Source organism: Quercus lobata, chromosome 9 (genome assembly GCF_001633185.2).
Source record: "Quercus lobata isolate SW786 chromosome 9, ValleyOak3.0 Primary Assembly, whole genome shotgun sequence".
Lineage (NCBI taxonomy): Eukaryota > Viridiplantae > Streptophyta > Magnoliopsida > Fagales > Fagaceae > Quercus > Quercus lobata.
Genome location: NC_044912.1, coordinates 54,129,255 through 54,146,348, shown reverse-complemented (window position 1 = coordinate 54,146,348; position 17,094 = coordinate 54,129,255). Strand labels below are relative to the sequence as shown.

The window sequence follows — 17,094 nt, the reverse complement described above, 5'->3', positions numbered from 1 at the left end:
GACATACAAATTCAAAAAAAATGGGACAATATTTGTATTGGATTTATAGACAAGCGTTAAAGTCAATTCAGTCCCAACACACAACTTGCATTAATTGATGGCCGTCGGTCTCGCTTGGACGCTACCTCGTGTTCATACTTCCCCATAAATATCTACTTTTTCTTCACGCTCGTGATCTTAATAAGAACAACAACCTCAATTGTTGGTCTCTAAAAGTTCCTAATGAAATAATTCCATTATAAAGCACCACCAGCAGCTTTATTTTAGATCCATTCACATACTTGAGAGTTGAGATTCTAACCCATAAAAAGGGAAAGAAGTTATGGGTAAAAATGAGAGGGAGGAGAATGGTGTTGATCCAGAAAATCACAACCAGGATGAGGGGGAGAAGAAGAAGCAGCTGAAAGAAGAAGAGTTGTCAGTGGAGAGGATATTTGAGAACCAAGAAGTTCCATCATGGAGAAAGCAGCTGACAGTGAGAGCCTTTGTGGTGAGCTTTGCGTTGAGCATACTGTTCAGCATCATAGTCATGAAACTCAATCTCACCACAGGTATTATACCTTCTCTCAATGTCTCTGCTGGACTCTTGGGCTTCTTCTTCGTCAAGACTTGGACCAAGTTACTTCACAAGTCTGGCCTTTTGAGACAGCCCTTTACAAGGCAAGAAAACACTGTTATCCAGACCTGTGTTGTTGCCTCCTCCGGAATCGCCTTTAGTGGTATGCTTTCTTTTCTTTTACCCTTCACAACTACTTTACTTTCTTGTTTTGATATTATTTCTGAAATAAATTAAATGGATTATTTAGACGTCGGGTTTTTGTGTGATGGCAATGCCTCTTCCACTAAAACTGACACTTCACCGGTTTTAGTCGAAAATCAGTCATTAAGAAAGAAAAAATATAGAGTAGGGTAGGAATTTTGATTTGTTCATTGAATAATACGAGTTAAATAAATTTTAAGTAACGAAGGGTTTTGAGAATATGTGTGGGCAAAACCATTGAATTAACAAATTTATTGCACACTTGATCTATGGCTAAAATCCTTGAATCAGATTATATTCTTCTTCCCCATTTATTTTTATTTTTTCCTTTTTAATTTTGACATATCTATATACTAAGCATAAATCTGACTTTTACTTTGTTAGTCATAGTGACCGCCAATTGCCAAAGAGCTTGTCATCTATAGTGTTTGAGAATTATCAACATAGATTGAAAATACAACTATCTTCCTTTTTATAAGTCAAACATTTTTTTGCCTGTCACTTTTCATACTTATCAGTATCAGGAATCTCTGGACGGCGTTAGAGACTCACATATCACTGATTTTTGGACATATTTTGATTTTATATAATTAAGGAGTCAAAAAAATCGGCTTCCACTTTTTTAAAAAATTGATGATTCCTAGGAAAAAACAAACGCATATCATCAAACCTTTCCTTTTCCACTCCTAAAAGAGAATATTTCAGTGGGTCTAATTATAGCTACAAAATTCGTTGTAGCCTTACGCTACAAAATAAATATTACTGTATATTTTTGAAAATCTAACCATTGAATTGCATATTCTTTATACTTTTAATACACATGTCAAATTTTATGTCAATCGAATATTATTTATTATATAATCTATAAACTTATATTTTATGCATAATTTTAAATTATAAAAACTTGTAATTTAAAAATTTATTGATGACATAGCTATTGACCTTTAAGTTTTTTGAAATTTTGCAAATATGGAGGATATAAGAAGAAGATGTAATCCAATGGTGAATTTGTCAAAATTCACCTCCAATAAAAAGATATTGAGCGAGTTTGTAGCCTAAAACTACAACCGATTTTGTAGCTAAACTTTATTCTTAGTTTAATCAATGAAATCTCTAATCACATAGCAAACCTCATAGTTTTAAATCTTATTATCTCATATAAAAAATAAAGTCCATCCTAGCCAAAATATCTCTATTAGTTTTGATGAAGGGGAAAAAAAAAGTTCCACCCATCATAGTAATAAATATTGAAGTGTGCCAATGTGTTTCTATTAGTTTTGTTAAAAGGAAAGCAACTGAAAGTTTTATCTTATGTAATGTGCCACCCACATAGTATAGTATTATATAGAACAAGTGGCATGAAAGTCCTTTTTTTCTAATAAGCTCCATAATTGTCCGGTTTTATCTTGTCTCTTTTCATAGGATGATGCATGTGGACAGTGAAATGGCACATGCTTCCATAATCTTACCTCCAAATCATGCACAAAAAACTAAATTTTTTTGTAACTTAGAAGAAAGATTCTAGTTCACCCATAAACAAACAAATAAATAAAATAAGAAGAGCATATGGAAAAACTATGATAAAATGAGGGGAGAAAAAAATTTAAGTAGGAAAAAGCATGTAATCTTCCTTTGTACATATTCTTAAAAGGTTCATTGTTATCCATAGGCCATTTTAGTCCTCATCTTGGTTCCCACTGACCATGATCTTGTATTTGTGGTTTGAGAGACAGGCAGAAGTTATTTGCTACTCTCTTTTTCTTTTTCTTTTTTTTGGGTAAAATAACTGAATTGTATTAGAAAACAAAACGAAGTAATACAGTGGGCAATCCATACGCAAAGCTTTCCAAAATCTGGCAGCTCAGGAGGGGTTCACGACAAAGCCAGCAAAAGAGTTTGTCACTGCCCACTTACACAAGGCGTGAGCCAATACATCTCTGAGGACCCAAACAAAAATACAAGACTCAAAAGAATGTGAGAGATTGATTATATCCTAAATTAGGCCTTGCACTTTCCAGTTGGAGTGTGTACCTCCTAAAATAAAAAAGACAATAAAATTTTTTGAATCACCCTCAAAAATTACTCTGGGGAAGTACAAACATATTGCTCTTTTATAGTTGAAGAGCTTTGTAAGAAACACCTATCAATCTTTCATGACAAGTAGTTCATTCTAATACACTTTATTTCCCCTTTTGCATTTTTCATTTCCACATTAAGATGTGCTTTTTTTTAAGTCTTAACATGTAAAATATATCCTGCGCTAATCAAAATTATTTTTATAATATACAAAGAGCTGAAATTTTTAACTTCAGTGAAAGTGAGGGTGTAAATAAGGCTAGTTAAATATATCATTGGGATGTTTCAGCTTGGTTGAATTTTAAAAATAGTGGTTAACACCTTTAATCAAATCCCCACTTGCCCTTGCAAGTTTCATTTGAATAGGCTTGACAAATTTGAGCTTTTTTTTTGTGTCTGGCAGACCTGCATTATTTAGTAGCTTAGTACACATCTCAGCATAAATTTAATGAAGCCTAAGCTCAGTTGTTTTTCTGTGGCAACTGGTGGCCCCTTTTTCTATCATTGCATTAGAGTTCTCTGATCTTGTAAGTCCATAATCAACATAGGCACTCCAATTTTTTAAGTCCTAATACTTTCAACTTGGGTACTGTTTATCCAAAAATAAAAGTTGTGTCAATAACCTATGTAATATATGGTGACTCCTTAGATATATATGAGATTTAATTTTTCCTTCTATTTTTTTTCTTGTACAAAGATATGTTTAACTTGTCTATATAACATCTGGAAAGTGGAGTGTTGCACCAAAACTCCAAGTTTTGTTGTGTGAAGTTTCTAAACATGTTTCATGATGAAAATATGACCCAATCTATACGACGAACAAAAATTATTTTGTATAATTTAGAATCAATAACATTTTTATCGAACTTGACTGTTCCTGGTAGACTGAAAATTCTATCTTTAAATTGATATGTACTGACAGGAGGTTTTGGAAGCTACCTCTTTGCAATGAGTGAACGTATAGCCAAACAATCAACAGATACACTTGACTTCAAAAAACTATCTTTGGGATGGATCATCGGCTTTCTCTTTATAGCCAGCTTTCTTGGACTCTTCTCAGTGGTGCCTCTTCGAAAGGTAAGCACAATATTTGTGCATGTTCAGTGAATATACAATTTTCATTGATGGGGAAAAAAGAAAAACAACCTTGGAAATAAGTTCATTGAACACAAGTAAACTTTGTCATAGTGCTTATTTTTCTTCAATGATGTGGATTACGGTTGGTGTCAGATTATGATAATAGACTTCAGACTGACGTATCCAAGTGGTACTGCAACTGCTCATCTTATCAACAGCTTCCACACACCTCAAGGAGCCAAGCTAGCAAAGTAAGGCAGTGTGGCACTTAATGGCTTCTAGTTAAATGCGAAATGAAAATTTACAATATCTTTCTTCGATGATTCTACTTTTCCAGGAAACAAGTGAGAGAGTTGGGCAAATTTTTCACCTTCAGCTTTTTATGGGGTTTCTTTCAATGGTTCTATACTGCTGGAGATAATTGTGGGTTTGCAAGTTTTCCTTCATTAGGGCTTAAAGCATTTGATAACAAGTAAATCAATAGCTACCCTCCACTTTCCTTTTAATAAAAAGTTCATTTTACTTTATGCAAAGAATAAATTGCATTAGTAGGCTTTTTGCTTCAACTAAGCCCTATTCTTTATGAATGTTTTGGCTAATACTAATTTGTGATTATCTGCAGATTTTTTTTTGATTTCTCAGCAACATATGTTGGTGTAGGAATGATTTGCCCCTATATTGTAAATATATCAGTTCTGCTTGGAGGGATTATTTCTTGGGGTCTGATGTGGCCCCTCATAGAAGATAGAAAAGGTGACTGGTATCCTGCAGACCTCAGCCCAGGCAGCTTCAGTGGTATTCAAGGTTACAGGGTAAATTCCCACTCAAAGAGACAATTTCATGAAGGCTTTTTTATTTATTGAAAAAATTAATTTATTATAGCTTTATACAGGTATTTATTGCCATAGCCATGATCCTGGGAGATGGTCTATATAACTTCCTCAAGGTTCTGAGTCGAACCCTCTTAGGTTTGTTTCATCAGCTCCGGTACAAAGATTTGAGCTCTGAAATCCCTGTTGCAGACCATTCTTCTGATGTGAGCTCTCAGTCTCAGCTCTCATATGATGACAAGCGACGGACCCAACTCTTTCTCAAAGATCAAATTCCAATAATGTTTGCCGTTGGAGGCTATGTTGCTATTGCTGCCATCTCTATGGCCACTCTTCCACATATCTTTCACCAACTCAAATGGTATTACATATTGGTCATCTACACATTCGCACCCGCATTGGCTTTCTGTAATGCATATGGTTGTGGGCTCACTGATTGGTCCCTTGCATCCACATACGGAAAGCTTGCCATCTTTATTATTGGAGCATGGGCGGGTGCCGCACATGGTGGAGTTCTTGCAGGCCTGGCAGCTTGTGGAGTAATGATGAACATTGTCTCGACAGCCTCTGACTTAATGCAGGATTTCAAGACTGGCTACTTGACACTGGCTTCACCCCGTTCTATGTTTGTGAGCCAAATAATCGGCACAGCAATGGGCTGTGTGATTTCCCCTTGTGTGTTTTGGCTATTTTACAAGGCCTTTGATGACCTTGGGCAACCTGAGAGTCAGTACCCTGCTCCTTATGCTGTTGTGTACCGCAACATGGTTTTGTTGGGGGTAAAAGGCTTCTCAAGTCTGCCAAAGAATTGCCTTATACTCTGTTATGTGTTCTTTGGTGCAGCCATTCTGATCAATTTGATTAAAGATTTGGTGGGTAAAAAGTGGGGACGGTTCATTCCACTTCCAATGGCAATGGCAATACCTTTCTATATAGGATCATATTTTGCCATTGATATGTGTCTTGGAAGCTTAATATTGTTTGTGTGGGAAAAAATAAACAAGGCCAAGGCAGATGCTTTAGCACCTGCGGTAGCCTCTGGTTTGATATGTGGGGATGGGATATGGACTTTGCCTGCTTCTATCCTTGCTCTGGCTGGGGTCAAGCCACCAATTTGTATGAAGTTTCTGTCAAGAGGGAATAATGCTAAGGTTGATGCATTCTTAGGATCATAGGGCTAAGTTTAGTATATAAGAAATGAATGTGCAGTCAACCTGATGCATCCAAGGACTTGTAAAATAACACTGAATTTTTTTTAGCTTTAATTTCTGTTGTGAAGACAAGAATAGGTATAGCAAAGCAACCATAAATGTGATCATAAGATTATGTATGTTTTTACCAGATTTTATTACCAGGAAGGTAAATTTTTACTTCATCTCTTTTTCTCTCTCCCTTGCGGGCAGATGTGAATATTTTTTCTGAAATATTGGATTACTTGTTTTCTTTGCTGCTTACATATCCCTGTTTTTCCACCACGTCTCCCTAGGTGGCTTTGTCTTACAGAGAAAAATTTTAAACACTAATGTTATGGCTGGTACAGATTATGCTGTTAGTGTAACTGAGAATTGATATTTTGTGAAACTTCGTGGGGATGCATTTGCATCATCTCTCTAGGCAAAGATGAGAGTTGCTTGAAGAATTTGACAGTGTAAGAATTAGTTGAAGAATTTGACGGCTGGAAAATATAAATAGAGTAAAATATTGTTACGGATGACATGAAATTGCTTGGGATAAGTTAAAGATGGCAGCAATAGCCTTAACTAATTAGAAGTCTTATTAGATTTGGATGAGTATTAGTTGTTAGTTTTGAATAATAATACTCTGTTAGTTTTGTTATAAAGCCTACGTTTGATAATAGCAATCTAATGAATATTAAGCAGAAAATTATTAGCAGTAATGCTAAGTTCACAAGATGAGTAATTTGAGTATGTGTTTATTTATAAAATCGTAATATTTAAATTCCAACTTTAAGAGGATATATGAAAAGCGCTAGTCACACTTGCGTTATACTCCAAAAGAACTAGATTAATATAACAATTAGGACTCCTTGTATCACTTATGAACCAAGCAAATCTACACAATTAAGGTATGAAATTCACTAACGGCACATTGATATTAATTGTCATCTTGTCAACATCAACTTGCAAACATTATTACCAAGTCACATCCCGAGAATGTTCTTATTTCCAAATTCAAGTTGGTCTTTCATTCTCCACCTTGAATTTCGAAGGGAGTCGTTAGTGTATAAGCCCAACAAGTATTAAGCCCATTATACTGTTGTTTTATTACTTGTATACCTATAAAAAAAAGGGAAGTCACTTACACAGTTTTACACAGATAATTTGTTATAAATTCTAACAAAATTCAATCCAATCCAAAATGCCAACAGAGTTGTTGCCTTGTTGACATTCTCAGTTGGCATTGGAGATTAGGTGTAATTGATGAAGTGGATAAAGAGTTGGAGCCTGGAGGTGAGATAACATGAAGCGTGTCTTGTGAAGGGGTGGAGACATTGTGGTGGCAGTCACAGTGTTGCGTAGGTGGAGCCATGGAGGTTGGAGGCTGGAGTTGGTTGGTCCGGTGAAATTTTGGTAACACAATAAATGCTAATGTCAACACTGCACATACAAGCATTTATGGCCACAATTATCAAATATTTGATCATTTGATGGATTGCAATCAATGGAAAATAAATACTGCATTCCTTTGAATAAATCATCTGAACCATCATGAAAAACTTTTAGGTAGCCACAAAGTATAGTGAAATACAATTATTTATGGCCACAATTATCAAATATTTGATCATTTGATGGATTGCAATCAATAGAAAATAAATACTGCATTTCTTTGAATATATCATTTGAGCTATCATGAAAAACTTTTAGGTACTTGCAAAGTATAATGAAATAGTACTTTTTTTTCTCACATTTATAGTTAACCTTACCGTCCTCTGAAAGTACTTAAAAATTACTTATCATTTAAGTCCTACCACTTACTCTAATTATTCTCTCCCTATGATATACGGTATACTATATATATATATACTTCGTAGCTAAAGGTTGCATGGGAATCAACTTATTGGATAAGTTAATCGAATATTCATTCTTCTGCAGTTCATGACATTCATGTACAAATTGGAACCAATTCTTTTATGGGTTTTATTTTATTTTATTTTATTAATTAATGAATAAAGAAAATAAGTGCATAGGACTTACAAGAAGATTAGTACGATCAATTACTTATCTTATTAACTATGAATTGGAGCTTAGATTAATCTGGTCCATATTAAAATTCGGGAGAATAAAAAATGGTCAAAAAGGTTCGGTTAAAACTAGTCAAATTGGAAATTCTCAGCTTTGACGAGCTTGATCTGTTTTGATTTCTTTTGTAATTATTAAGGATTTTTTACTTAAAAATATAAGTAAAGTCATTTGTTAAATCCTCTATCTCACACATTCATCTTTGAAATTCTAGATGAAGAATGATTCCTACCATATCATTCTCTTTTATTTCTTTAAAGTTGGACTTGCAATAACATCTAGATGGATTTATGATTTGTTTTATTTATTTATTTAGTTCTTAACTGAAGTCACACATTAAAATTTATTTAAATCTCTTATTCAATCATCGGATACTTTATCGGTTGAACTAATTAAAATCCACATTAATTAAGGCAACTAAGAGTTGCTAATTCACAAATAGATGTTCTCTACCAACAAAAGAAGAAATTATCAGAATTTCTCTATATTTTTAGAAAATACCATGATATATAATTCGTGATCAAAAGATTAGCCCAACAAATGAAACGTGTTGATATCTTCTCTTCTTTTTCTTCTTTGTCTTTTTGTGAATTTTACCTTATGCTGTACGTGTGATTTTTTTTTTTTTTTTTTTTTTGGGATGTTGATGTTGATGTTATTGATATTATGATATACTTCTTCTGGCCAAAATTGATACGTCCATTAAAAGAAAGAGACAGGTGAGCAAACGAGGCATTTAATCAAAGTGGGAATAATGTGGTTGTATGAATCAGAATGCTGGGCTCTCTCCTTCGTTAATTCCTTTTATTGTTTTAGGTTCTTATCTTTTTAATTTTTTCTTCTTCTTATTGGCGGCGGGTCAAATGATGGTTGGCAAATTCAAAGAATAAATGTGTGTAAATTGAGTTTGGTTTTAATTATACCCATGTATATGTTATAAAGTAGTAGTAGTTATTACAATTTAAGGAGTAAAAAGTAAGCTTCTATAACCCTCTTTTTTAGATCAGAATCAATAAATTCTCTTCAAAATATCTGAAAACATCTCAAAATAAGATAGAATTGCTATATAAATTTATTCTAATTATATTTACATTAAATAATCGATTATTAATTAAATCATTTATAGTATTATTGTTTCTCCAACCTTGTTTAGACTAGGAACAATAAATTTAGAGCCACAATAATTTTCAAACAATATTGCGCAATTGTTGAAATGACAAGTTATTAGTAATTGATGATAAAGTGGTGTAAGTTGTAAGCTCATATTAAAATCAATAGATAAAAAATCTATCAATTCAAAATTTCAAACTATTATAGAAAATGTTGTGTGAAAATAATGTGTTTGTGGCATTACTCAAAAAAATGAATGATGATAGTCACAAAACATTACTGCCTTTTTTTTATATGGGAATATTTCAAAATTCACTCATAAATCAAATGTGTTCTACTTCTACATCAAAAATAATTCAGAAGAAATAATATTAGAAGATTCCTCTACATAGGTAATGTAATCAGGGATATTTCTAGCAAATTGAGCCAACTTGTAGTCTGGCTTATTTCACTCTCTCCTATCATGGTACTCGGTCATGTTTTAAAAACTCAACTTTTTCAAGAAAAATCATTTAATTTACTGCCTTTTACTTTAAGAAGTATAAGTTTTCAAATACATCATTATGAATTTAAGCTTTAGTAGTAAAAAATAGTATTGAATTTTTTAAATAAAGTAAATGGTAAGTTAGAAAATTTATTTAATTACTTTTTTTTTTTAAAGAATGGGTATAATTTAAAACATTCTAAAATAAAGTAAAGAAGCAACAATTAGAGAGACCGGATTGGGAATAACATGGGCTTGGTTTCGAGTTGAAAATGAGAGATGTCCCTCGTGAGAAGTGGAAACTGTGGGAAGTGATAGCACGTGTATATATACAAATTCCCATTTCAACTTCTCTGATGAAGAAACTAGAAAGCCGTGAAGTACCTGTATGTATGTGTATTACTATGATTTATGAATATTGTGTTGTGTTGTGTTGAGTTGAGTTGTCTTTACTCTTTTCTTTTTGCTGTGAAATAATAATAATAACAGTACGCCACGCCCACGCGAGGAAGAAGGAAGTCGGTAGCTATAATCAATCTTATCTCATCTCAAGATCCTTTCTTTATGGGGTTTCAACTTCACTTCTAGTTCCAGGTTTTTCACTTCTTCTTCTCTTTTTTACTTCCTTTCCTTATTAACTAAGCTAACCTCTTCAACCATGTTTTCTAATTTGTCATTTCTGATGAATATATATTATTATATTGCATTTTGCTTACAGGGTATTTGTTGTTTCCTGCTCAATTTGCTTGTTGGTGGGTATTCAGGTTCTACTTCTCCAAATGTGTTGTTATGATCAATTACTTCTTGTTTTTATTCTCTGGAAATCCTTGGGGTTTTGAGATTTTCAACAAACAATGGATTTTCGAATCCAAACAGTTCATTCATGGACTTTTGGTGGCCTTATAGCAGCCTTTCTTCACCTTTCTCTGGCTTATTTCCTGCTGTGTGTATCAGTTTATGTGTTTTTCACCTCCAAATTTTTGAGCCTTTTTGGACTGTATCTGCCATGTCCTTGTAATGGGGTTTTTGGTTATAAAAATAGCAATTTGTGCTGGCACACTTTGCTCTTTCATTGGCCAACAGCGATTATCTGTTCTGTTTTGAACTCTACATTGAGCAAGTTACCTTTCGATTTTAAGAATCAAGGATGCAGTTTAGATAGGAAGTTGGTCATAAAGGGAAGTTGTGAAAATGGGGTTCTTGAATTAGAGGGTGAAGCGTCTTGCAGTTCGTCATTTCATAGTCCACTATTGCAAAACTGTGTCGCCAAGGGGAAGAGGGTTTTGGATCTGAAGAAAATGCATGGAACTCGGCGACGAAGGAAAGCCGGTCTTGGCAACAGAAAATTCTCTTCTATTTTGCCTAATGATGATTCGCGGTCAGTTATTGCTGCAAACTTTCCATATGATGGCAGTGAAATGAGAGGCAAAGACAGTGAAAGCTTAGGTTGTGAACCTGTGAGAGAAGATGATTTTCCAGGTGAGTGAAATGATTTAAACTTGTCACTTGTCAGTCCTTAATGTGATATGACTATTTAATGCAATACTAAACAAGGATATTGACTACTATAAGAGTTTCGGACTTCAATTTAAATCTATTTGGATAAGAAACAATATTTTAGGTTCTGTTCATCTGTCGATCTTTTTGTACAAAAGGTCAAAAAACTTCAAAATGTTGAAAATTGAATTTTGATTACATTTGAAGCTCTAACTTTAATTAGGCTAGACATATTAAATATTGTAGCATGCTTGCTGATATTTTATGCCACTTAGGTGAAATAATTGGACCTATTAGCATGGAAGTGGGGGAAAGAAACCAGCATAGTTTTGAATTGAGTGGATCATGTGATGAGGGCACATCATCTTCAGTTGCAACATACATAACTAATGCTCCAGACAATATGGAAATTGTTAGAAATGAAGCGTATAATATCAGAATGTTGGAACTAGCTCTTGAAGAAGAGAAAGCTGCTCATGCTGCTCTTATCCTAGAACTGGAAAAAGAAAGAGCAGCTGCTGCAAGTGCTGCCGATGAAGCGATGTCCATGATATCACGTTTGCACCAGGATAAGGCATCAGTAGAAATGGAATTGAGGCAGTACCAAAGGATGATAGAAGAAAAGTGTGATTATGACGAAGAAGAGATGAATATTTTGAAAGAGATCCTTGTTAGGAGGGAGATAGAGAATTATTTTTTGGAGAAGAAAATTGAAGAGTACAGGCATATGAGTCTTTTAGAAAATGAGATGCCAACAGGTGATATAAATGATGAGATGGATAATTGGGGACAAAGACCTTCATCTTCCCTTGATTTTACTGACAATAAACAACCAATGCTGCAGACTGAGAATAATATGTTGATTGGTAAGAAAGTGGGAAACAGAGCAAATTGGTCTTCAAATTATGAGGCTCCTTTAGTTGAGAAACAAAGTCAAATTCAAGGATATAGCCTTCTTGAGAAAAATGTCTTTTTCGCAGGTAAAGAAAATGAAAATATGGATAATAGCATAGAATGCCAAGAAATGACAAGTGAGGTAACCCAAATTTGCAATGGCATTGACACAAATTTTTCTTTTGATGGTGAGGAGCTCAGGAAATATCAGAATGATAAGGATCAAGCAGGCAGCAATCACCATTGTTCTATGCCCAATACAGAACCGGTTGTTTATGATGTTCATGTCGTTGATGATAAAAATGAAACTTTGAAAGATCAAAGTGGGTCATCAATTAGAAATGTTGTTGATGAACCCAAAGATTGTGCTGTGCCACTGGGACCATCTGGGGACTGGACGAGGGAGACATTAAGTGATCATCCAATCATAAGCAGGACAGTAACTGAGCCTAACATTCATAAAGGTAGTTTTGATATGAGTGATAAGTTTTCAGTGTTGAGTCACTCACAATGCAAAAGCTTGCTTTCTGACGAGAAGTCGAAACTTGACATTGGGATTGAACGGCTCACAGAAAGGCTACGAGTACTCCAAGAGGAAAAAGAGGAGTTGACTTTCTATTTAGAGAATGGGGATGGGGAAAAGGACAATTGAAACTTCTGAAGGAGATATCAAGCCTGCTTTGAGAAATTCAAACGGTTTAGAGATCCCATGCAGCAGGCTTCCTTTTCCCATTCATCCTCTAAGGTGGGTTGTTTACCATTAACTGCATTTTTATGACATGTAGGATAAATGTTTATATTCTAGTGTGTGTTAGATTTCTCTGGTCCTTGTCATCTGCTCTTACAGTTATTGTCCTCTGATTTTGTCTCTTTTTAACACTGAAAATGATTGGGTTGGTTGTATCTTATATAGGAATAATGCAGACATGAGTATTGTTGTTTGATACAGCATTATAAAGTTTAGAAGAATATTCACATGGAGTTTGAACAAAATCATATGAGTAGGTGCACATAAGAATTATGAAGTTTCCCCAACATAGAATTGTCCAGGTTATATAGTTCATAATCACAGTTCCAGAATAGCTATTACAATACATTGCAATTAACACTTACTCGTCTGTGGGTGCTACTTACCATGATAGTAATTGTCTTCCTTTTAGTTTCCAAACAGTAAGCCGAACCCAAAATTTTGGGATTTGATTTAGGGCTTAGCTTTTATACTTTCACTATTTGTGCCACAATGATTACCTGATTACCACTTGGTCCAAGCCACCAAATGGCATAAAAATGTCAAATGTATTTGAAATTTCTGTTCTTTCTGTTGTTGATGAGTTGATTTAGGGCCTAATGCTCATTCACTGAGAAGTTTGGCCTTTCTGCATGTTAGCATTTGTTAACTGGTGTCTGTTCTTGCCATTGTAAGTAGATTTCTTCAGGGCTTAGTTCTCGGCATTGAGGCATCTAGCCTTCTCCTGTATTCTTCATCTATCCTTTTTTGTTGGTCTTCTATTCCATTTTGGAATGACCCTAAATATGTTTGTTTTTTAAAAGTCAATGCATACAATAATTGAACGTTCCTAATTTTATGTATGTAAAAATAGTTTTTCGTATTTTCCTATATTTGGTGATATTAGGAAAAGATGGGTCCAAGGAAAACTATATCTTGACTTCCTTTATTTAGTTTGACGTGAGATAGAGTTGTTTTTTACAAAAATTTTCTAGAAAAATCTCTCACCTAGCTATATAAGGGAAGTTAAAAGATAGTTTTCCAACGCATTTTAAGGTTGCTACCAAACATAGGAAAATGATATAGTTTTCTAAAAAATACTTTATAGAAAATTATTTATTTTCTAGAAAATGTTAATGTCCAAGAACACACTTCATTAATTAACTTTACTAGCAGATATCCCATGCAACGCGCGTGTTCATTATTAGTTATTTTATAATACTTATATGTATTATAATGTTTGGGAAATTAATTTCGATTATGTATTATATGTCACTAAAATAATGAAGCAAAAATTTGTAATCCAGCATGTTCATAAGTAATCATAATTAATTAGGCCCTAAAAATGTCACCACATGCCTATTGATTTTTACTTTATTTTATCTGGCATACATGTATATTTCGTTCTTACGTTTGACCTTTTCAATATGAAACCTCTTATTATTTCTTTATATTTTTCCTAGGAGTATTTCAAAATAAAAGTGAAGTTTTAAAGGCTGAAAATCAAAGATTTAAGGTTTATAATCTTTCATTTGTAAAATTAAATATACTTTGTCAAGAGACTTAAAAATATAACAACAATTGAATAGAGAAAAAAATAAAAATATGCTATTTCATATCTTAAGTTTAATTTTACATACATTTGAGTACCTCATTCACTTACAAAGATTAAACACTTCCCAAAAATATACTAAATAAACACAAATAACACAGATAAAGACTCTATGTCTTTTCCAAACATACCTTTTAGAAACCCTAAATGTTGCTAAAGCATTGTATCAAGCTTTGACAATGTTGTTGAAAAGTTTAGATCATATGCACCTAAAACCAAAGCTAATCTCATACTCTTCTTAACACTGATTTCTTATTCTACGTATTTGGCTCTCTCTCCCTCTCTCTCTCTCCCTACTTTTCTTTTGGCCCTTTGATATTTTGTGAAATTGGAATATATAAAATAACATGAAAAACTAACATTGAATGGTTAAAACTTTACATTTCTGAAATTTATAAAATTAAAAGTGAGAGTTCAAGAAATTGGAAAAGGGAGTGGAACCAGAATTGTTTAATCTTCTGCATTTATAGCTTAAATTGATCATTGATAAAAATATGGAGATGAAAGAATAAATGAAAAACTACTCATCCAAACACATGGCAGAACTCTCCAACATGAGGTCTCTGCTTATATATACATATATATATATATATATATATATATGTATATAGTAGCCTCTTTTTTTGGTCTAGTGTCATAGTTTCCCTTTTTAAAAAAAAAAATGGATAAGTTTGTTTCAAAGACATGGATTAGTAGAAAAGTATCCTATTTTATAGGCATTTTAAGTGGAGTTGGAGATATATTTTTACCGGGTTGTCCTCAAGTTTTCTCCCTGTCAAACTAAGGTTTAGCGGTATTTTTTAATCACATAAAAGTCCAGTCCAAATGGGGAATCCTTTATAAATAGTATAGATTTATTAATTTGAGTTTAAAATTTGAAACTAAAGAGGGTAAATTTGGAAACATAATACTTTTTTATTTGAAAGATATGCATTATATGATGTTTTAAATTCTCTAAACATGACCAACAAAAAGTGACAGAGTAAATAATTGTAAGGTGATTTACTAAGCATTTCTTGGCCTTCATGCTTGTCCCATATAATTTGTTTTAACAACTCTGGTAAACTATCAGGCTTAACTTATCACATGATTTTGACGTTAAACTTAGTCTTGAACTGCAGGATTATTTAATTGATGTAGTTGGTTAGTATCTGGAAAAACTACTAACGATCATAAGACTTGTATTATCAATATAGGTTGATTATCTAAGCAGTTCAGTTTAACATCAGCATTCTCAAAACAAGTTTTTGTAATTGTATACCATGTACTTGTAGTGAAAATGATATTTTACTTGTTGCGTAAATAAACTTATATATGTATCATGCATGACAAAGTTTTAAAACAGTTTTCTTCTAATAATTATGTAGCTGATATTGTGTCCTTGAGCATAATATAAGTTCTGGTGGCATGGGTTGTGAATCTTTTTGTGATAAATACAAGTTGGTGGGTGAAGGACGGGACGTCATTTTTATTCTCTTGGAAATATGTTAAAATGTGAAGGATATTATATATTTTAGTGAAGTAGTCCTTGTTGAAAGATGGTAAAAATTAAAGTCTTATTTATTGCATTGTATTGTAATATCCCCTAATTCTGGAATGAACCTGCTGCTGCTGCTCATATTAAATAAAGCATTACATATGCAGCCTTTCTTTACAAATACAGTACCTCTCTTTTTCACATTACATTTAATTAGTCCTAAATGTTCTTGTTGGGTGTTACCATATTAATTATTGTTTATTTTCAGGTGATTTTCAAGAAAAGATGCTCCCCAAGTTTGTCCTGGGAAGCTCATGTACAATACTTACCTTACCAGCAGAGACGTATCTGTTTTCAGGTGATTTTTTTTTTTTTTTGGTTGGCGCCCCTCGTTTGAAGTCCTATCTCCATCCCTGGTTACCAGCTATGAGCTATGTACAGAATCTCCTTGTGCTTTAGGGCAGGTGTATCCTCAGAAAATTTTAGATGGAACTGTAGAGTCTTTTGGAATGCAATGGTCTTTTGCGTGTTGTAAAGTGTAAATAAACTTTTAAGTTTGAGTCTATAATAATAATATAAGCAAAATAAGTTTGAAGCTGTATTTTATTTTAAAGTGATACATCCATCCCACCTTTTCTTGCCTTGCCTTTGGCAAAGAAGGGGAGAAAAATGATAAATAATTTGGTATCAATCATTTTTATGGCCAAAAGGCAAGGCAGGCAGGCACTGGGTGTAATTATAATGTTCAGAATTTTTCATGTAAAGAAAGATATTTAAAAAGAAAATTGTGACTTTTTAAAGTTTATGTGGACTTGGCTGCTCCCCAATGAAATAGCTTATATATGGCTTCTGTCTATACCATTTATACATAATAGAAAGACAGAAGAAAGAAAAGAACTGGATAAAAAGCAAATGAATGACCAGAAGGCAAAGTTAGAGATTAGGAATGACCACTCTACTCTAGTCTATCACTACTTTTGGTTTTAGGCCGGGAAGGAAAGAGAAAGGAAATGGCTAAAAGATAGTATTTTCCTTTGAGAAAGTCTTTTAACACAATATATATTGTTAAATCCACACAAAAAAAAAAAAAAAAAAATGTAAACTATACTTATAAATGAAATGGAGAGCATCTGAGTAAAATCCTCAATATATAAGGATCTTTTAATAAACAAAAATAATGATGTTATAAACAAAAATTTCGTAACATTGGATGACCCTAATCTAATCTAATCTAATAATGCCAACAACAACCTAATCAAAGGACAAACCAGTCTCCCCTTTAATTAAAGT

At 33.3% G+C, this 17,094-nt stretch overlaps 2 protein-coding genes across 3 annotated transcripts; both read left to right on the top strand.

Moving 5' to 3' along the window:
• The first annotated feature begins 123 nt into the window (after positions 1-123).
• Positions 124-6,133, top strand: LOC115960001 (probable metal-nicotianamine transporter YSL7). Its single transcript, XM_031078694.1, has 6 exons — positions 124-719; positions 3,759-3,913; positions 4,067-4,164; positions 4,251-4,385; positions 4,536-4,725; positions 4,806-6,133. Exons 1-6 carry the CDS (start codon positions 323-325, stop codon positions 5,916-5,918), a joined length of 2,088 nt encoding a protein of 695 aa, XP_030934554.1. The 5' UTR covers positions 124-322; the 3' UTR covers positions 5,919-6,133.
• Positions 6,134-9,836: 3,703 nt separating this feature from the next.
• On the top strand, positions 9,837-16,402 carry LOC115960489 (probable myosin-binding protein 6). Of its 2 annotated transcripts, none has more exons than XM_031079420.1 (5): positions 9,837-9,983; positions 10,087-10,191; positions 10,316-11,076; positions 11,370-12,733; positions 16,073-16,402. In XM_031079420.1, the coding sequence occupies exons 3-4, from the start codon at positions 10,452-10,454 to the stop codon at positions 12,638-12,640; spliced, it is 1,896 nt and encodes a 631-aa protein (XP_030935280.1). In that variant the 5' UTR covers positions 9,837-9,983; positions 10,087-10,191; positions 10,316-10,451; the 3' UTR covers positions 12,641-12,733; positions 16,073-16,402. The 2 variants fall into 2 exon arrangements, with proteins under 2 accessions (XP_030935280.1, XP_030935281.1); XM_031079421.1 differs by having other exon boundaries at positions 9,837-9,987.
• Positions 16,403-17,094: the final 692 nt, after the last annotated feature.